This window comes from Centroberyx affinis, unplaced genomic scaffold (assembly GCF_046629955.1).
Source record: "Centroberyx affinis isolate AG114_WGS23_722 - 3 ecotype Tasmania unplaced genomic scaffold, CSIRO-AGI_Caff_v1 ptg003363l_1, whole genome shotgun sequence".
Classification (NCBI taxonomy): Eukaryota; Metazoa; Chordata; class Actinopteri; order Beryciformes; family Berycidae; genus Centroberyx; species Centroberyx affinis.
The window spans coordinates 82,163-104,830 of NW_027281356.1; the positions used below are offsets into that span (position 1 = coordinate 82,163).

General features: G+C 41.3%; 2 protein-coding genes across 2 annotated transcripts; both read left to right on the top strand.

Annotated features, from left to right (window-relative positions):
• The first annotated feature begins 48 nt into the window (after positions 1 to 48).
• Positions 49 to 10,072, top strand: LOC139660691 (aldehyde dehydrogenase, dimeric NADP-preferring-like). The gene is made up of 10 exons (XM_071538890.1): positions 49 to 164; positions 2,195 to 2,358; positions 3,068 to 3,299; positions 4,352 to 4,437; positions 5,689 to 5,897; positions 6,962 to 7,079; positions 7,180 to 7,321; positions 8,373 to 8,539; positions 8,621 to 8,720; positions 9,759 to 10,072. Exons 2-10 carry the CDS (start codon positions 2,203 to 2,205, stop codon positions 10,070 to 10,072), a joined length of 1,524 nt encoding a protein of 507 aa, XP_071394991.1. The 5' UTR covers positions 49 to 164; positions 2,195 to 2,202.
• An 8,045-nt stretch (positions 10,073 to 18,117) lies between these two features.
• Positions 18,118 to 20,037, top strand: LOC139660693 (zona pellucida sperm-binding protein 3-like; the record flags this gene model as incomplete). Its single annotated transcript, XM_071538892.1, has 7 exons — positions 18,118 to 18,615; positions 18,721 to 18,839; positions 19,118 to 19,221; positions 19,310 to 19,487; positions 19,575 to 19,692; positions 19,780 to 19,862; positions 19,946 to 20,037. Coding segments are annotated over exons 1-7 (1,192 nt in total), but the record flags the coding sequence as incomplete, so codon positions are not given.
• Positions 20,038 to 22,668: the final 2,631 nt, after the last annotated feature.

Genomic DNA, 22,668 nt, shown 5'->3' on the forward strand with positions numbered 1-22,668 from the left:
CACTGTACCACGAGCCTCCAGTCAGTCAGTCGGTCAGTCAGCCAGTCAGTCCTGTCCTGTTGGGACCTCTGAACCGCTTTCAGATCAGTGAAGAGGGAATTAAAAGTCACATTTCACGGAGAATATTCTGGATGTGGATTTGAACTGAGCTTTCTCCAACTTCGGTAAGTTGAATTCTGTTGATATTCATTTTATAAATAACACATTATGCTGAAGTACCATTTTCTAACGCAAGTGAGGACAATGAACAGCCTATACATACACTGTTGACAAAACAATGTACTAATTTCCCATCCATTCATTCAGGACAAAATTAAAAATCCAAAGTATTTTGTCTATAGATAAAATTGGCAGTATATTAAATATCAACAGTTGTGGCTGCTTTTCCATCACTTAATTTAGATACTTTGTTTTCTAAAGCAAAGAAGCATCTATTTCAGCTCAGTAAGGATAACATGGACTGTGGACATGTGGTACTTTCATACCTTAACCTACATGAGTCCAAATTTTGATGTTTTTTTTTTTATCATTACAATGGAGAGCAAAGCAAAAATTGCCAGAGTTGCCATCTGTTTGAAGCCATATCTAAAAACAAAAACTAATTCACATCAGAGGAGAGGATGGGACATCAACAGCAAAGAATACATGAAAGGAAATAAGAGCAATAGAGCATTAAAGAACATGTCAGACACAGTGAAATCATAATAATAGAAATATATAGGCCTAATAATATCTTGTCAGTGCTCAGTCATTGCTCCACTTTGTCCCCATTAGTCAATTATTATTATTAATATTCCCAGCAGGATGGGAAGTTTGGTTGTAAATGATGCTGGGACTGATAGCATCATTCAGTGAAAAAAAAGAAAAAAAAAAAGAACTTTAAAAGCAACACTTTAGCACATGAGACAATTCTTAGTGACATGTATGAAGGAGAAAGTCTTGAATCAAAAATTTGACAGGTCTCCCACACATTTTGAATTCAATTAAAGGTGAGGTCTGTCCATTTTGTATTGAACATGTCTATTTTGGGGGGTCTAAGAGAAGGCCAACAGGCCACCAGTTGACAAGGGTAAATAGGCTTCAATATTCTAATACTGCTTATAACTACTTCTTCCTTGATTTTAAAAATCCAACAACACTGGCTTGTACAGAATGGGATTCTAGGAAAAGTTATAGAGGGCCATTTTGAAAGTGGCGATATTTCAATTCAAAAATTCAAAACAGCAGTCAGTTGATGCTGGCTTGACCTTTTTAGTCTAAAAAAGCTGCTTATAGCCCATCATCCTACCTTCATATACAAAAATTACTTTCATTCCCCAGAACTTTAAAAAGTAGGGCTTTAGCACACAACACAATTCTTACTGACACATACATGGAGGAGAAACACTTCCACACTATATGTCTATACTTGCATTTCAAGTAAAGAAGGTGAGCAGAAGTTTCATTTTATTCAAAAAGTCTTAACACTGGAAAGGCCAATTCATGCCTATTCAGACAGAAGCCATTTTGAAAACACGGCTGGGAAACTACCTTCACATTTTAATATATTTGACCGAGTCTAGCGTAGGTAGCTAGCTAGCTTACTAACTAAGCTAACTAACTACCCTGCCAAATTGGGGTCCTATGTTCCCCAGCTCTATATAACACATAATGGGAACCTGAAAAAGATGGGGTAGCTAGTTAATTTGCTAATTTGATAACTGTTTGGTCTATCTGACCTCACTTAACCTTATATGTTGAAGTAAAGTTAGTTTTATATTGCCAATCCAGGTAGTTTCCCACCCCGTTCAAAATGGCCACTGTGTGAATAAGGTCAATTGGGAGTAAATATAACTTATTTTTCGTTGATTTATAAAATCTAACAATCTAACAATACAGAAAGCGAGTCTGGGAAAAGCTATTGAAGCGCATTTTAAAAGATATGTAACTGCTAAAATTCAAAACAACTGTCAAATTGATGCCGGCTCGGCCTTAAAATGTTCCAAATGGGGTCATCCCTATGTTCCCTCAGCCCTATGTTCCCTCAGCATCAGAGGGTTAGGGTTAGGGGGCGAAAGGGGCGAAAACATTACCTCATTGGCGGAGGTACTGATCTGAGGGAACATAGGGCTGAGGGAACATAGACACGCTCCCGTTACAAATATGCTTGTACACCGCCTCCCCTTGTGTCATACATGTAGCTGTTGTCACACAGGCGTCTGTATGGAGAGGCAGGTACTGCAGCGGGCCAGGGAGGCCTTCCTCAGCGGCAGGACTCGGCCTCTGGAGTTCAGACTGCAGCAGCTCAAAGCCCTGCAGACTATGATCACAGAGAGACAGACTGAAATCGCCACCGCACTCAAACAGGACATCAACAGAGTGAGTGGAGCCACCAGAAAACTTTCCCATATGGGAGTCATTCCTATGTTCCCAGGGTCCTATGTTCCCCAGCTCTATGTAGCACATAATGGGAACCTGAAAAAGATGTTCCCCAGCTCTGTATTCGCTTAATATGGTTAGTTAGGGGTTAGGGTTAGGGTTAAACATAGGGCCCTGGGAACTTAGGACCCTGGGAGAGCACATATGTAGAACTGGGGAACACAGGACCCTGGGAACATAGGACCCTTTGTCATGTTCCCATTATGTGCCATATAAATCTGGGGAACATGGGACCCTGGGAACATAGATACTCCCACAAATATGTACACTGTATACATGACTAAATTGCTATTATACATCAATCCAATAGACATCATAAATACAGAAAATAGTCCATCAGAAAGATGCATGAATAAAATAAACCTCACTTGGATGTATTCCTCTTACACTGGATGTATCACATCAGAATGACATCAATACTGTCACTCGACAGTCATATGTATAATATTTCACATTTTCTATGATGTTTGTAATTGCTTTTTTAGAATTATGTCCATGTTGCTGACTGTTTTTGGTTCTCAGGTCTCTGTTGAAAATGAGGTTTGATCTCACTGAGACTGCTTGTTTAGAAAAAGGAGAGCAGACATTTGCCTTATGTGAATGATAAAGCAATTGACACTGTCTAAAGTGTTGCTGGGCTTTCCTACAGAGCCAGTATGACACACCGCTCTTGGAGCTGATCGGCCTGGAGAATGAGATCTCCCTGGCGGTGGAGAAACTGGGAGAGTGGGCGGCTCCTCGGTCGGTGGAGAGGAACGTCCTCACCATATCGGACGAGGTGTACATCCAGCCGGAGCCCCTGGGAGTGGTGCTCATCATAGGGGCCTGGAACTACCCCTGGGCCCTGACTCTGGGTCCCCTGGTCGGGGCTATTGCTGCTGGTAGGAAGTCTTCCTCTCCGTCTCCAATTCCTCATTACCTTCCTAACTGGTGCTTTAGTCTAAGTATACCTCCAGTTTTCACCTACAGCAGGGGTATTCAACGGTGTGCCATGGAGGGCCAAGTGTGTGCAGGGGCGCGTTCTATCACCCCAAAAGGTAGCAAACAAGTCGTCCTGTTGTGGCGTGTTTGTTACGGGTTGGTACTGGTTGAGACGGCGATTCAGTGCGTCCTTCTCGAAGAATTCTCCGAGCCAGTCGCACATCCACGGGACAGGCGCTTGTACGTACCCAATGAAAATGCAGAGTCACCCTGAACGGTTTCGGACATACCTCAAAAGCTGTTGCAAAAACGCTCTGACCTACAGTTACTACCTTTTTCTTTTGACATTTGTGGAAATGGATTTCTCAGTCAGAAGAACCTCCATAGGTCCAACGAGTGTTTTACTTGAGTTAGACTGATATGTTGGTTTGCCAGGGCCTTATTAAATATCAGATATCTGCCAGTAGGAGTCATCCACCTCTGATATGGAGTTTTCTCCATTATTCTTTATTCATTTAATTGTTTTTGTGAATTAATTTAAAGGCAGTAATGTATCCCAGTGTTTCCCCAACTATTTAATAGGTGTTTGTATCCCAGTGTTTCTCCAACTATTGAATAGGGGGGGTGTCACCCTGCTTTAAATGGAGAGTTTTAATGTCCTATGATGGTCTAAATGCTGTTTCAGAGGCCTTTTCCCTCCTGACAAGAATACAATTCCGTGTCAATCCTTGTAATATTTTGCCATGGAAGCAGTCAAATTCGGCCTTCAGATACCCATTTAGTCAAACCCTATAGTTTTTGCCTCTTACTTAGGTTTGTCTGAGAACTGACTTCTCTCCTGCAGCGCTGGCTTGAGAAAAATGATGCGAGAATTCTCCCGGGATGAACTCGGTCCAGCCGGCAAGCCTCCCCGAGCTCTGCGCTCCCAGCCTCCTGCTCGCCTTGTATTCGTCACTCGGTGATCTCATCCCGTTCACATGTACCTTCGCTCTCTCTCTCTCTCTCTCTGCAGGCAACGCAGCTGTGGTGAAGCCGTCCGAGCTCAGCGAGTACTCGTCCCTCCTCCTCCGGGCGCTGCTGCCTCGCTATCTGGACAAGGTCTGAACACCAGCTGCTATTGTTGATGAAGTATCATTATGCTGCAGCGTGGTTGTAGCATCAGCCATTGTTTTGTCCCAAGCGTGGTCTCTGAAAGCCCCTGGACCCACACAGTACATCAGTTATTTTAAAGTATCAAACTTTATGTGTTGTATTACAGTATCATAAACAAAATAATGTATTCATTTTAAAGAACAAAGAAACAAAAATGGGTAAAAATGTTTTGTTTGTAATGTAGATGACAGCCACAAATATAGGAATGTGGATTTAACAGCTACATTTGGGTTTTACTGGAAGCAGTACCTTGAAATTGCTTGTCACACCCACTTTGTCTAGGCTAATGTTTTGTGAGGCAGTAGTAGTAGCCTGACACTTTCATTGGTCCTACAGAAACAATAAGTTGGGCCAAGTCATGTCGAAGAAAGTAGGTACGAAAGTAGGTACGAAATAGTTTCAATTGCCTACAATGTCAGCATCAGTGAAAAATACCAGTGTTAGTTTCATGGCACATTCAGGTAGTCCTGGTAAACTTGGAAACTGACAGCTTTAACAATAGAAAGTAGCACCCAAACAGCACCCAACTTGGACTTGCTGAGTGACACCAAACTTTACAAATTATGACATATAGACTGACTTTTTACGGATTATGTTTGAGGAAATGACAATACAACAAAAGTGGTAGCTACTGTGATTCCCAAAATGCATTTAAAACTGTATGCATCCTTGACAAAAGCTTGGATCCTTTACCTGCTCATTTCTGTTCAGGGTCACAAGGGCCTTGAGTCTATCCCAGCATGCACTGGGGCAGAAGGCAGACAGACATCCCGGACTGGTCACCACTTTATCACAGGGCTAACACAAATAGGCACACACGCACATTCATACCTTTGGGCAATTTAGAGTCTCCAGTCCACCTGACTTGCATGTCTTTGGACTGTGGGAGGACTCTAGGGTTTGACCAGTGTAGGTTTTTAAGTCCAATGTGATCTTAGTATTTTTAGACTGAAGTCCTCGATGGGCACTATTTTGTAACGATATTCAATATCTTTAACCATTTTCATGCCAAAAATTTCAAGTATCCAATGTTTCCTCCAGAGTTTTATGCTGGTCAGGTTGGAAAAGCCTCTGAAACAGCACTGAGACCATCATGGGACACAAAAACTCTTTAAGGCCTCTACTCATGCCTGTAAATGAAGACAGTGAGACACCCTGCCACCCACAAACTATCCTTTTCATGTTATTCGTTTTCAGGACCTGTACCCGGTGGTAACAGGCGGCGTGTCAGAGACCCAGGAGCTGTTGAAGCACAGGTTCGACCACGTCTTCTACACAGGGAGCAGCACAGTGGGCAGACTGGTGATGGAGGCTGCAGCTCGCCACCTCACCCCCGTTACCCTGGAGCTGGGAGGGAAGAGCCCCTGCTACATCGACAAGAACTGTGACCTCAGAGTAGCCTGCCGGTAATACGCCACTCATAATCATATATCATGACAAGACATGGTAGCACTGTGTGTACATTGTGCATTGGCAACATAGTTTATGTTCAAAGTACTAACTGTGTAATCATTGCAGGTCCTGTCATAGAATTGCCATTTTTGAGTTGCAACAAATATATCAAAAAGTCCTTGAGAAGCTTAAGAAATACACCAAGTTTTTGGTGTTCGCTTCGCTGTTAAGTGATGAGAATACACCAAAATCATCCATGTGTCTGTGGTAAATCATTGACTCTTGGGGCTCCATGCTAACACTTTAGCGTACACTATGTTGAGTGATAGTAGCCTAAGCTCCATGCTAACACTTTAGCATACACTATGTTGAGTGATAGTAGGCTCCATGCTTACACTTTCGCATACACTATGTTGAGTGATAGTAGGCTCCATGTGAACCCATGCCAACACTTTAGCATACACTATGTAATAATAGGCTCCATGCTAACACTTTAGCATACACTATGTTGAATGATAGTAGCTCCATGCTAACACTTTAGCATACACTATGTTGAGTGATAGTAGGACAGTAAGAAGTGATAGTGATAGTAAGAAGACTGACCTTAGTATTAAAATGTTCTTTGTGATTTTTTTTATTATTTGAGCTGTACATTCATACATGTTACAATGAATTATTAACTCAATATAGCTAATGTAGCCAGGTTTATTTTTTGAACTATTTCAGGTGTGCAACTACATATTCATCCACTGCTTAGTGATTTTTAGCTGTACACAGTCACCCATCGCAAACCACCTTCGCTTCCTATGGAAATAGTGAAAGTAGTCTTTGGTAGTTTAAAACGGTAGGTTATTATTATTTTTGTATCATATTTCATGTCAATTTTACACTTTTCTCACACAAAACTGCCAGACATAGCTGCATATAATTTAATATTACTTAGCTTTAGCTTTCCTTTAGAAAACCTACATATGCATGACTTCAGCTAAACTACAGTGTTTTAGGAAGCCACATAGGCAAAGTAAATTAAAGTGATTAACTCAGACGCTGCATTTTATGACCCATACTTTGTCTGCAGTCGTATCACATGGGGAAAGTTTGTGAACTGCGGTCAGACATGCATCGCTCCAGACTACATCCTGTGTGAACCCTGCATCCAGGGCCGAGTGGTGGAGGGCATCCGACAAACCCTACTGGTACGATCCCTTAGAGTCACTGGACCTGAGTGACAGCTTACTATCTTCATTTAAACCTGTAAAGTGTAGGGCTTTATGGAAACCCTTTGATCAATTCCAGGAATTCTATGGCGCTGATCCCAAATGCTCACCGGACTACGGCCGAATCATCAACCAGCGCCACTTTAACAGAGTGATGGGTCTGATGGAGGGCTACACCGCTGTGCTGGGAGGGCAGAGTGATGCATCACAGCGCTACATTGGTAAGAATAGATGGTTTTTTGTTGCTGTTCAAGGGGTTTTTATTTGCATTTCAGACGGAGGTGGCAAGTAACTAAGTACATTTACTCGAATACCTAAGTACAATTTTGAGGTACTTGTACTTTACTTGAGTATTACCATTTTATGCTACTTTATACTTCTACTCCACTACATTTCAGAGGGAAATATTGTACTGTTTACTCCACTACCTTTATTTGATAACTTAAGTTACTAGTTACTTTGCAGATTCAGATTATTAATACAAAATATAATCAACTAATAAATTGTGATGTATTATTATAGATTACTGTAAGCTACCCAGCAGTATATAAAGTAGTGGAAATCAGCCCCACCTTTTCCAGCTGCAACATTAAAGTGATGCTTACACTATATATATATATATATATATATATATATATATATATATATATATATAATGCGTCAATAATTATAATTCAATAATATAATATATACTGTATTATTCTGAAATGGGCCATTCTGCATAATGAGTACTTTTACTTTTGTTGCTTTAAGTACATTTTGATGCTAATACTTTTGTACTTTTACTGAAGTAACATTTTGAATGCAGGACTTTTACTTGTAACAGAGTATTTTTAGATTGTGGTATTCCTACTTTTATTTAAGTAAAAAGATCTGAGTACTTCTTCCACCACCGATTTCAGATAATACACAAAAATAACTCAAACATTTTGATACACATCCCTTCCCCTCCTTCACCTTCATAGAAACCTTCAATGAACAGATCAGGAAAACATACAGACGTCATAAAAGTATCCTAAAAAAATCATAAAAGTAAATAATAAAAGGAAAACGATTAAAGACATGCACACAAAAATTCAAAGAAAGGGGATGTAACAGCGTTTATGGACTTGATCTTTTCTGCAATTGGTCAAAACAGGTTGCCAAATACTGGAAAACTAGCTTTTTTCAGCCTTTTTTTTTTTATCAATAACATCATAGCTCGGTTTGTACATCTGGTTTATGAACAGTGTTGACCTTTAACCCCCCCACCCACCCCACCCCCAACTCCAGCCCCGACGGTGCTGAAGGACGTGCCCCCCCACTCCCGGCTGATGCAGGAGGAGATCTTCGGCCCCCTGCTGCCCATCGTGACGGTGAGCGACATGGACGACGCCGTGCGCTTCGTCAACGAGCGAGAGAAACCCCTGGCGCTCTACATCTTCTGCTCCGACAAGAAGGTGAGAGGTGAAGGACAACGAAAATGTTTTCACTTTTCCGTTCGGCTCTCTCTCTCTGACTCTCCTCCTGTCTCTCGAAAGGCGGCCAAACGGATGATGGAGGAGACCACGAGCGGAGGGGTGACGGTCAACGACGTCATGATGCACTACACGCTCAGCTCCCTTCCGTTTGGTGGCGTTGGTATGACTCATTCAAAATGCGTTATTGACGTTTTTTTGGTGTGTTTTTGATGATGCATCTCACCATCATTTTCCGGTATTTTCTAAATGTCACTGACTGGCCCAAGGTGAAAACAAGGTGACATATTTGAAAAAAAAAAGGAAAAAAAGGAAATGACTGGTTGCTCTATATTGTCAAACTAGGATCAAAAATGTGTCAGGTGCTCTTGGAAAACGGGGAAAAAAAGAGTGCTATAAACAAAAGGACAATCCAGGCCCTCCAAATATAAAAATATAACCACGAGGAAGGAAATATTTAAAAAGCCTTTATTGTAGTGGCTAAATCATAAAAAAAAAGCCAACATGTTTCGACCACTGTAGGTCTTCTTCAGGGCTTTAAACACAGACAACACGGGTGTGGCCTCACCTATATAATAGCACATGACCCGGATAATAGCATGACAGGTGAGACAAATTGAAAATAATGAAAAAAATACTGTGCAAGTCTTAGGCACCATAGATTTTTTAAATAAATTTCTTATAAGTCTTAGATGTTTATTTGTTTTCTGCATTAGTGTGTCAGTAGACTGCTGTTTATTGTAAATTTTTGATATTCAGAAATGTTTCATTCGTTTTGAAAGGATCTTCGCTTTATTTCTTTGACACCAAATAACATGAGATGAGATGATGATTACACAGAAATATTGTACATCATAAAACGGGAAATAGGTACCCATATATAGGTTTTTCATAGGCTGTGAGAAAAAAGGAGAACCTATACAGAGAAAAATGTGTTTCTTTTTTTTTATTTTTTATTTTTTTATTTGTGTTCTGGCAACAATTACATATACTTCCAGTTCGGAATATGTACAAAACCACTTTTTTCCCATAGGTTTTTGAACTACCTTAACAAAACACAAAAGCAGCAGGAGTTACAACTTTACAAACATGATACATAACAGACAGAAAGTTTGTTTCTGGTTGGCCATGAGGGTTCTGGGGGATGTTTTGCTGGTGATTTCTGGGTATCGAAGTTCAAAGAGTTTTCAAACCCTCCCAGGTCAGAGCGGTACGGGCCACTACCACGGCAAGCACACCTTCGACCGGCTCAGCCACCAGAGGGCGTGCCTGGTCCGCTCGCTGGGCATGGAGAGCGTCAACCTGGCCCGGTACCCGCCGCAGGACCGCCGGCGGGCCCGCAGGGTCCGGATGGCGCTCCGCTCGCCCATGATCGACATGTCCAAGAGGACGTTCGTGTGGGCCGTCACCGCCTCCGTCATCGCCTTCGGCCTCTTCGTCGCCCTGCTGGTCATCCTCCTCATCGCCTCCGGCCTCAACTGCACCTGCTGGTACTGGCGAGGGTTTTACAACTAGGAGCGCGTCCGAAGAGGTCCAGCCCAAAGATGGTTTTCCAGTGCCGTCCTGCAGCCTAGTCTTTATTATTGGAAGTTAACAGCCATTCCTACAGTTAAGAATCAGTATGATCATAAGTTTGACCATGAACTGAGGAATCCACTGTCTACTTATCTATGTAAAGTATTACTACTGACGATATTCAGTAGATAAGACATGTACTGTATGTATCCTTGCATGCTCTTTAATCAATAAAGAGATTTGATATATTACAATCTGTCATTTTAATCAACATCAGATATCGTCCACCTCTGATACGATGGAGGTTCCTCCCTGATCACAGTTACATGAAAACCAGTCTGGAAAACCTTTTATCTTCATTGTTTGTTTATTCATTTAATTGTTCATTTTTGTAAATTAATTGTTCATGTAAAGGCCTAATTCAAATGCGAAACACCGCCTAATTTCATTCTTTCTCTGTTGAATAACACTGAAAACAATAATAGTAACGATAAACAAAATAGGATGAAACTTTAATGATCCCCTGGGGAAATTGCAGCAGCAGAAATACATGGGGTAAAACAAAGAAAAATACAAGGATGGAGCAGATTGGGGTATTAAACATGCAATTGGCAATTTCAACACTAGAATGCATTAAGTGGAAATGTATGAATATGGGAAAAAGTATGGATTAGGGATGGGACGATGTTTTTATCTCACAATACGATTCAGTACAACCACGATACGATGTAATAAATAAAAGTTCAGTATGACTGTGCAGAATTATGTTTATTTCTGAGCTTGCTACAATGTAAACAAAAATGTCTTTACAAAGTGCAAATAATATAATATCTATGGAGAGCTTGTGAAACTGATATAGCTAATATCACCATTCATTTTTCTGCCCCATGATACGCATCGTCACATTTTTGAATTGCGATATATTGAATTTTGATATATCGTCCCATCCCTATATGGATTACAACATTATGAGGGTGTATAAAATAACAGAGGTACCATTTACTGAGGCAAAGAAACTATACATACATTTTCATTTGGAAATTAGGGATCTGGGAATGTGAAATTTGAAATCAAACAACAAAAATAATCATAGGGGCCTTACTTTTAGAAGCTATTACTATGACGACCACAAGAGGACACTGTTTGTGAGGGAAGATGAACATGTGATAATATCCACATTATTCATGCCAAATGTAACAGAACTGACGCCGGTATTTATTTCCCAATCCCACTCATCTCTCTCGCCTGTCTAGTGGCTTGTGTGTTTTTATGCAAATGTCCTGAGGAGTAAAAAAACAGCCCGTCAGCGTTGTTATTGTGAATTCTCTGCATGAATGCCTTTGGTACAGAATAATGTCTTTGTGTGGCATTGTGTGTCACTCCTGTTACATGATGCATACCTGCCTGAATAAAGGCGGTACTGTTTTTACTGTTGTTACAAAGCAACACTGTGATCTATAGCAGTCATTCTCAACCTTTCTCTGTGATTCTGTAATCATGTTAACTTCTTGTAAATGAAATAATGCTGAAGTTTAACAATTCATCAATTTGCTGGGGACCCCCTGGAACCCCCTCAAGGACCCCTGGTGGTCCCCGGACCCCACGTTGAGAACCACTGATCTACAGGAATGCCCCTATGGAGGCAACGTCAACATGATCCAGAGAATAGTCTGCTCTGATCTGAGTAAATGCTGAGAAAGGATGCAAAGTTTACATGCATGGTAGAATATTAACAGAATAATGTTGATTGTGAATGAGTCCCAAGTTCTCCACACAATTACAGTATAATGGTGCCATACTGTATGCAGTCGCCAGATGGCAGCATTGAGCTACACTGAGAGTGAATGAAAGAATTAAGCTGAGAACAGATAAAGTAGTGCCTTAATGCTCCAATATGCAGCTTTTATTTCATTTTTATTTCATATTGCCCGTCAAAAGTTTAGCCACACCACATTTTTCTTTATTTTTACTATTTTCCACATTTTAGAATAACAGTAAAGACATCAAAACTGTGAAATCACACAAATGGAATTATGCAGTGATAAAAAAAAAAGTGTTAAACAAATCAAAACTCTCTTTTTATTTTAGATTCTTTAAAGCAGCTGCCCTTTGCCTTGATGGAAAGGCAAAGGCTTTGGAAAGAAATTCATACATAGGCATCAACTTCTTTATTTATATTTGTCTAAGAAATTTCAAGCATTTAAGCAGAAGCTTTTAGATCAAAATGGCTGGGTCCAATGAGGTGGGTCCAAACTTTTCGCTCTTGTTAGCATACACACAAGATAAATGTGAGGCAAAAGTGCAGATTGTCAGCCGCTGAGTCTGACTTTATTGCCTGACGTGTTGAAACATACTGCTGCACAAATAGCAGTTGGAACACGTCATAACAAATATCAGTTATTGCAGTTAGTCCCCTCAGTGTTTGGACAACTTACCTTCAAGCTGTTTTGAGTCATTGAAATTGAAGTCAGTAGGCTTGACATGTTGCTTTGTACGGAAGAGGATTAGGGTCATATGTGTAAAATGTTTTTGAGTTCTGACTTTGATCTCAGAATTCTGACTTTTATCTGAGAATTCTGACTTTTTAAACTCAGAACTCAAATAGATTTTTCACTCATGGCTCTAATCCTCTTCCTAGGCTTTGAGATGCTCTGCCAAGCTCTAAACTGATATAGCTTTTCTGGCTAGTAAACCAGCCAAAGCCTTCTTCAGGTTTAGCAGGGTCACTTCATATTTCCAGAGCAGTATACTCGCTCACAGGAGCCCTGCTGCTCAAGTGATCTTGTGTAGCTAGAAGCACGGTGGAAAGATGGCATTGGTTTCTGGTTGGTGACTCAGGGCCTGGGCATTAAATGAGTCGCAGGCTTGTCCGTGACTTCCGCAGCAAAACAAAGTGCTTTAGGACCGGGTGTGTTCCGCAGTGGAAATCCCACTGGGATGTGCTCAGATGCAAGAGGCTGAATTCAGGGCAAGACAACAGCCTTGTCTATCCATGTTGCTATTCCTACTGGTCGCTGATAGAGCTTTTGGTGTTTTCAGGGGATGCAATACAAGGCAGATAATCTCCTTTTCCATCCAATACCTTCAAATCTAAACATGCACTTTGTCCTCTTCCCACTGGAACCACATAGTTGTACTTCTAAAACCCAGCGTCAATGGAAATTGCTCATTTGTATCTGACACCTACTCTGACAAAAGAACCACTGGCATGAAAGTAAAACTCACTATTATTGAAGTTATTAGCTATATTGAGCCATTTATGTCGAAAATAGCATCAGTAGAGGATGTGATGATTTCTGTTTCTGTTTCTATTCGGTCAAATATTGAGCAATGAACATCAGGCAATTTCCCATCTGTAACTGTAATTCTGAGTATTATACTAGTAGTAGTAGTAGTACTAGTAGGAGCAGTAGCAGTAGTAGTACCAGTAGTAGTAGTAGTAGTAGTAGTAGTAGTAGTAGTAATTGCAGTAGTAGCAATGGTAATAGCAGTAGTAGTGATAACAATAGTAGTAGTAGTAGCAGTAGTAGTAGAAGTAATAGTAGCAGTAGTAGTAGTAGTAGTAGTAGTAGTAGTAATTGCAGTAGTAGCAGTGGTAATAGTAGTAGTAGTAGCAGTAGTAGTAGAAGTAATAACAGTGGTAGCAGTAGCAGTAGTTACATGATTTATGTAATGTAAAACCTCTGGTCATTTTAAATCTAACAGTATCAGATATATATCATATTAGAAAGATATAGCCCATATAGTCCATGAGCTTCTACAGTTACATACTGTATATAGTTTCTCCTACTGCAGCCACCCAGTGTTATAGGTAGAATTCACTATAGGAACCAGGAACACCTCAAATCAATACTTCACTTTATGTTCTTATCATATAACCCATGCTGTATACCATGACGATTATCTGAAAATGGAGCTGGAAATTGAATAGTTCCAAGCCAATGTGGTCTGGGGTTTGGAGAATAATAGACGAACTTGAGTGATGCCTGGCAGGGATTTCATTTAGATGTCTAGAATAGCAGGTTTGATAGGTCTCCAAGTTTCTGACCTCCTGTTGTGATATGTTCCATTTGAACATGACTCACTGCACTAGGAGGGATACTTCTGAGGCCGTATTTTCAGAAGGTTTGATGCTTGCATGTCAGCTGCCTTCTGATTAAAAGACCTGTACTGTAAAGTTTACTTGTGGAGAGATTTGCCCCCATTTGTCCTCTAGGCATAACACAGCCTCTGCCAGAGAACGCTCACCCTCCAGCTGCCTTATTGAATACTGCTGGCGGTTAAGCTTGACATACATAACTCCTCAATCATCCCACTGCTCTGGATGGAGGGGGTAAAGTAAAAAAAAAACAAAAAAAACAAAACATATTTCATACCGCGAAGCATTTGGCTTTAAGGCACTACATGTGTGGTACAGCATTTCTCATGTCTGCTGTCTCATTTCAGTCCGATCTTATTACTAAGCTCATGCATAATGCATCATTTCTCAGTGAATGCCTCCGAAGATGAAATTTTGAAATTTCTAAATTAATTCAGGAGCAAGTGGGAGGGTGCGCATTATGCTTGTATGCATAGGTGTGTGCGTGTGTGCATGTGTGTGCGTGTGTGTGTGTCAATGGGCTTGTGCATTCCACCCAACCTTCACAACAGTCTTGAAGTCCTTGGATGCCAGGCAAGTGTGTCGGGAGGGGCAGATAAAACCTACCAGGAGGAGAAAGGATTTAGAGGAAACACGAGTTCCGGTAGAGGAGAAAAGAGTTTCAAACAGTTTCAAAGGTTGCCCGAAAGTTGAGGTGTATTTTTTATTTACAAAAATATCACTCGAGGTGGAGGTTACCTTGAAATTTTGGTTTTGTAGTCTACAGAAACATCAATGTCAAACATAGGAATGGTGCTACACCAGGACATTGTCACAGGACAAGGCAAGACTACATTTCTTGGCAGAGCGCTTGGCTACAAAGCCATCGAGGAAATGAAATAACACCCCCTCTAGTCTGGAGGCCATATTGGAGGTCCTCAGCTCTTGGCCAACAGCGGCTGTGAGCAGGTGATTGTGTTTCTAGACGTACGACTTGGCTGTCTCAACAGAGCTGAGCAGACGTCTGCTCTGTTTTTGACAGACTCATTCCTATGTTCCCAGGGTCCTATTTTCCCAAGGTCCTATGTCCCCCAGCTCTATATAGCACATAATGGGAACCTGAAAAAGATGTTCCCCAGCTCTGTATTCGCTTAATATGGTTAGTTAGGGTTAGGGTTAGGGTTAGGGTTAAACATAGGACCCTGGGAACATAGGACCCTGGGAACATAAATACGCTCCCGTTTTTGGCTAGGAACTTATGATTTCATTGCACATCTGATAGATTTGATAGATTACCATAGTATCTGGTCAGCTAACGGGAGCGTATCTATGTTCCCAGGGTCCTAAGTTCCCAAGGTCCTATGTTCCCAGGGTCCTATGTTCCCCAGTTCAATATTCTGTTAACACACATTAACCCTCCTATTGTGTTCGGGTCAAATTTGGCCTGTTTCAAGTTAAAATATTTCATAAATATTATCCTTTTTTTTTTTATTGGAACAAGGCTTCAAAACAGCTATATAAACACAACAAAACCAATGGTTATCTTTTATTTGATTTTGAAGGTCTCTAACCCTAACCCTAGAACTGGAGAACATAGGACCCTAGGAACATAGGACCCTTTGTCATGTTCCCATTATGTGCCATATAAATCTGGAAACATAGGACCCTGGGAACATAGGAATGACTCCCCATATTTCAGTAGCATGCATTGCAGCTAGCAGTAGCCTAAACTTGTTTCTTTCACCAAAGAATGATAACAACATTAACAAGCTGTAATGAAGCAGTCTGACATCATTTTTTTACCCTCTTAGATTAAGATAACCTATTCATCTTTTGCCCAATCCCACCAATTTTATAAATGTTGTGGAAAGCTGTCTTAAATATGGCCTATTAAAGCTTCATCATTCATCTAAAATATGTCGTCATGCAGAAATTGTAAACTAGACCAAGGCTGCAGGTCTGTGTTCAACACAAGCAGAAAGGAAGAAATAGACCAGAAAGATCTTTTACATTTCTCTTTGCCATTTTTCTGAATTAATTTAAGAAGAAACCAACAAGTGAATTCTGCTTTGGAAAAACACACAGTTCATGCTTTTCCATTATTAATTTAGCCAAGAAACTTATTCTTAAGCCTATCCACAGTACAGCCAAATTTAAGTATAGGCCTTTCTTGAGACCGACTGAAAAAATGGACTTTTGCACATCATGACAGAATAAGCAAGAGCTCATTTCATACAGCCTTTATCAAATTGGAAATGCAAAATCACTCACAGGCGCCATTATTTATGCTGAGCAATTTGCATGATTTGCATGTGTTTATTTTCAGATGGAACCGTTTGGAGATGGACACGGCCCGATCCGGTGCCATCGCTGCCTCGAATGGCTTTTGCTTTCTCATTCCTTGTTTCCCTGGTGACCCTGATGCCTTCTGTTCATCAATATAGTGTCAGTCGGTGACATGCATGGCGAAGCCCCCGGGGCGCCGGTACAAAACGCAGGCTACATAATGCAGCGGCTGCTCAGATGTAATGGCAGAGTCACGCTGTGCTCTCTCTCCCCTCCCGCTGTGACAGTGATGGACAGGTTCAAACTGCAGTGAGTGGAAGCCGTGTCATATTGCAGGAGAGCAGATATAGCCATTGCTTTCCAGGCTGTGGCGCTTTGTTTGTGCATTTTATTCTAATAACACAGTGAGTGGAGTGTCAGCGTATGTCAAAATGTATGAAAACATGGGTCTTTCTGTTACGAGGAAGCGTTGACACTTGCCATGATATGTTTCACCTTCCAGTCAACCACAGCATCCTGCAAATCTGTGAGCATTAGGCAAGTACCATTACTTAGGTGCTGTTGCCATGGTAACCCCCCCACCCCCACCCCTCCATCTCTACCCCCCTCCCGACCTTGAGATGTAGCGTTATTTTGGTCCTCCTACACAAACCTGCCATATGCAAAGATAAATGAAGTAAACAAGTGAGCAACCTCACATACAGTATGCACTGTATTACAGTTACAAGGAATGAGAGACATAAAACAACAAACAAGCAGGGACATAAAAAGAGACATGCATCAATGGACATTGTGATAATGAGGCATAACGTTGGTTATCTAACTTTATCTGTTATTGTATCTCTGTATTCTGTCTCTCAGTCCCATCCATCTCTCTTTTGTAACCATGAGTCATGAGACATTCATAATTGCTGGTCACACAAAGCCAAAAAAATTCATTCATCAACTGCCGCCTCACTATTGGCATTGCTTGCATAGTGATTTACTGGAGTAAAGATATTGTTTTCACTCTGAAATCTGTTTGTCTTAGGTTGTGATTCAAAGCCTCAGCTAAACATGAGATTTGCACAGTATATGTTTGGAAATGGAGCAATCAGACCTATATGTTGCATTATTATTATAGAAGGAAAATATGTTTTTTGGAACTTGTTTTTTTTTTAGACAGACTCAAACTCTTCATATGTAGGCCTACCCACAATTTGAATGGTCAAACAAATTCAAGATCATATCTTTGAGCTTGATCATGAATTTGGCTGACTTTGAATCTGGAGTGTTTACATGTCAAATACATACATATTTTTCTTAACATTGTGCTTTACCTTTCTTTGATTAAACCACCATCTGTCCTTTTAGCAGCTAGGCATATGCTTGGACTATGAGGGCCAAATGTGAAACAATGTACTTCCTGGGTATGCATTCTTTCCGAAGCACCTTTGTAAACAATTGCACTGTCTGTAATGTGTGCAGCACCTGCTGGTCAGTAGAGAATTACTGACATGCACACAGCTACATATCAGTTCACTGGTCACAGTATGACCAATTAGAGAGTTGTGTGCAGCTGTGACATTTGTCTAGTCTGGAAGAGGATTCAGCTAATGAGAAAAGGGGAGGAGTCCCTTCCTTTGTCTGCTTCAGTGGTCATGCATAAGAAAGCTGTGTAGAGAATTTGCAGTTTTCAACAATGGGGCCCAGTCAGCTTGTTGCGTTTGCGTTTCTGCTTGCGTGCGCCGGGCTTAGTGAGGCTCGATCCCTCGGTTGGAAAGTGCCAACCTACTGGGGAATCGATGCACAGAAGCCTGCAGAAGTGGAAGCTAGGCCAGCGGCGGAACCTGAGAGAGTCCACTCCAGGTGGTCTGCTCAGCGGCCTGGCAGCTTCCAGTCAAAGCAGATTCAGCGAGCAGCTCGACCGTTCTCCTGGACGTTCCCGGCAGATCCGGTGCCTGAGACCAAGGTTCCTGTCAAGTTTGAACTGCGGCGGCCAGCGGCGGCCAACAGTGTTGCTTTGCGGTGTGGGGAAAGTGCCATCGAAGTGGAAGTCAATCAGGACCTACTAGGCCGCGGCCAGCTGATAAAACCTGAGGAAATCACACTTGGTGGTTGTTCAGCCACCGAGACGGACGACTTCTCTCATGTGCTGACTTTCACATCTGATTTGCACGGATGTGGCAGCACACTTGTGGTATGACTTTTGTATCATACATTTATTTTAAATTAAACTTTCAGTTCATCAATGTCTTCATCAAATTTTGTGTAGAGTATGTTAATAGGTGATTTTGGTTTTTAGATGACAGAGAATATGCTCATTTATGTCTTCACACTGGTCTACAACCCCAAAGCGCTTGGCAAAGCCAATATCATAAGGAGTAAGAGTGCTGAGATTGGAATTGAGTGCCACTATCCAAGGTGAGTTGCAGTCTGGCCTAACCTATAACCTTCAAAGACCCAGTGCTGTTTACTGTGGGGTCTTGACCCAAGACATGGTTCTGATTTTTAAAGTCTAGCAGACTTGGGTACATCTGTTTAGAAGCACTGGGCTGCTGACTAGAAGTCTTCTAGAAAGGAATCCCAAATGACAATTGAACCAAGGCGTCTCTGCACTGTTCCTTTCCAGTAAAGCTATAGTCTTTCAGGTTTAGCCCGAGTAGTGGTGCGATCAAGCTAACAGCGATTTGCCATTTCAGGCAGCACAGTGTGAGCAGCAATCCTCTAAATCCTGCCTGGATGTCCTACAAAGATACCAAGATGGCTGAGGAACAGCTCCATTTCTCTCTAAGACTCATGGCCGGTGGGTTGGAGCATATTTTGGAGGACGAGTATTTGGAAGATGTTTCTGTTCTCAAACCCTGAAATGTGAACTTAACTTTTGCCTTTAGATGACTGGAGGTTTGAGAGGCCCACCAACAAGTATGTCTTGGGAGATGTCCTCAACATAGAGGCATCAGTCATGGCATACAAACATGCACCCATCAGAGTCTTGGCGGACAGCTGTGTCGCCTCCTCGGAGCCAGATGTCACTTCTGACCCAAGATACTTTTTCATCAAGAACCATGGGTGAGATTTTATGATGCAGAAGTGCGTTAAGATGATTATACTGGGTGCTCTGGTTCTTGGGACGTCAACCATCGTTTTTCTACACAGGTGTCTGGTTGATGCACAGCGCATAGGTTCCAAGTCCCGGTTCATGCCCCAGTCTCAGCCTGACAAACTCCAGTTTCAGGTAGAAACCCTGAGGTTCCGTCAGCAGAAGACTGCCTCGGTAAGTGAAATTACATATGCTGACTTCAGATTGCCGCCTGTCTAGCTGGCTCACTGGATAAAATGAGCATATCCCCACTTCCAACAGATCTACATCACTTGCCAGTTGAAGGCCCTTCCAGCTTCCTCTCCAGTTACCATTGAGCATAAGGCGTGTTCCTTTGACAAGAGGTATGAGAACATTGTTGGATAACCTTGATTTCTTCAACGCTAGCCAAGATGGCTTCTGAGAAACTATACTCTTCCCTTAATAGGTGGAAGGCAGTTCATGGAAAGGACCAGTTTTGTGCCTGTTGTCAATCTAGTTGTGGGATGAGGATGGCTAGAGACCTGACTGCAGATACAGGTATACAGTAAATCACCTTTAAACGTATCTGTCAGCTCTGCTATCATTTTAATTTCAATTTTATTTTCAGAGGACAAATGGCAAGCTGAAGTGACCCTGGGCCCCATTGTTGTTCAAGAACAATAATTTTTTTTGTAAAAATAAAAGGTATTTTAAAAAAAATCATGGAGTCTTTTAAGTGGCGTGGTGATGGGTAAAAATGTGAAATGCTGGATCATGAAGACAACAAAAGCTTTACCTTTTTCATGCACACATTTACACCCAAGAATTATCAGTCAAGCGTAGGTGTGATGAGGATTCAACAAGAGCTGATGTGAAAAGTAATGGGGTTGCAGGAACAACTGATTCCTCAGAAAAATGATCTTGATGACCTTGTAGTCAACAGGGTTTGGTGGGGGAACAAATCTTTGTTGTGTTCACATGTCAGATTTACCATAAATACGAGCTGCCAACTGGGGAGGATAACGTTCACGTCAACCGACTAGAAGCAATGTCTGATTGAATTGTTTTGATGGTTGATTTTTAAGATTTTTTTAGATTTCTTATCGTCAACAAATCCTATGAAAATAACAAAATCAACAATGCTCTACTCCCATTACTTTCCGACTTCCCACGTACCGTTTTTAGCCTTCAAACCGCAAGTCATTGGCTCAATTGTAAGCTAAAAACCTTTAAATACAGCTCACAAAGGCATGGTTTCAATTTTAAAAATCGCTAACTGTTACCATGAAAAGTCAGCCTGTTGTAGTTATTACCAAATCAAATTCAAATGGGAACAAATTCTTCATTACGCCAGGGACTATTTTCGGTGCTACGGAACTACTTTCCTGAGATGGGAAACGTGTTTACGTGTCAGCTTATTAAGTTGTTTGAGGAAAAAGTCAGCCGGCCTGGTGCATCGTGATGATGAAATATGCTGCCCAGAGCAACGGCTCATGTTTTTTATAGTTTTTTTTTTTTTTTAATACAATGGAGTTCTATGGCTGCTGGCACATGGCTTTATTGGGCAATCGGCTACGTGGACGAGACTTGTTAGTAAAACAAACTCATTGCTGATTTTGTGATTTTTCATAGGATTTGTTGACTGTAAGAAATGCATTAAAAAACACCAGCCTTATCCTTTAAATTCATAAATTAAAGTGATTTTGGATGTGAGTGTTCCAACAAGCAAAAGACACTCCTACGTTTTCTTTTCCGATGACATGAACGCAGCATTAGTCTTCTAGATCCATACACCGACCCCAGTGTGTACATTGACTTGTGTGGTTAGACAAATGCCTCTGGGCTACTTTCATACCTGTCACACTGATGCTAATAGATTGTCCAGACATTCTAAACCAACCAGGTGTGGATGATCTACAGGGGCAGGCTTGAGCTTTTGCTTCAGACAAGAGTGTAAATCCCTTCTTCTCTGCTGAGGACAGTAAATACTTTAAGATCCAACAGGCATGAGTTAAAACAATAGTGGCTTTTGTTCTAAATGGGTCAAGCTGTGATTTATCCTGCTTTGGATAGCGAGGCTCACATTTCTCCCTGGAACTCTCCTTGGTCTCTGCCTGGCGATGTTTCACTGTGCTCGGGTTGAGAGATCAACCCTGTGTATCAAACTACTTTCAACAAATCATGTTGTGATTTCTGGAAAACCCCATTCATGCTGAAGCCCAGGTTGTTGACACGGCTTGCCGGGAAAACAAGATTTATTTTTATTGTTGCGCTGATGGCTTTGTTTTTTTGTTCACTGATGTAAATCATCAAGCAGCTGGTTTGTATCATATCGCTCTTGCCTCAATCATAATAGTGGTCAGGTTTCCAGAGCATCTGAGAGGACTGTTTTGGAGCTCCAGCATCTTCCATTGACCTCACAATTACATCACCCATCAGCATTTTCCTCCTTGTGGTTCACCATAAGAATTTACAGCTTTCCAATGAAAATTAAATCCTAACAATTGAAAGCAGCATTTGCCTATTGGCAATTTATTGATCTGCGCATGGCGCAGGATTTTCAAATGTTTCGTGAAAATTGGTGTTTTTGAGTATTTGTGAGCAACATCCCATATGTAGGCTATGTGCAGTTTGAGAGTTTGTACACATGCTATCTCTTTCATCTCACCTCTGGGGTTCTATTCCTCCATCTGGTTGTCACCTCCAGGAGTAGATGTGGAGCTGTTAGTTGGCAGCAGGAGGGGGGAAGGTTGAGCTCTAGGTCTCGTTATTCTCTTAACCCTTTCCTTCCCTCCTCCTGGCACAGATAGACGGTCACATTCATACGAACGAACCCAAACACAGGGAAAACATGCAAACTCCACATGACAAGGACCGGGAAGCGACCACACGACGTTCTAGCTGTGGCTAACTAAGCTAGCGCAAATGACTTAATTAATGGTGGAGGTGCAGAGCTTCACTCAGATTAAAATAATAAAGTAATACATGCGTCACCCTTCTTGGTTCCCATACGCAATGAAGCCGGTGAAAGCGTGGGCTTTGTTTTTACTTCAATAAGACTGTACTGAACTCACCTTAGAATTGGCCTGGTATGTACTATAAATGTATTATAAGTAAAAAATGTAAATGCACTTTTTAAAAAAAAATTGTTTTGTTTTGTGTTTTTAGTGTGTGTTAATGTGCTTATTT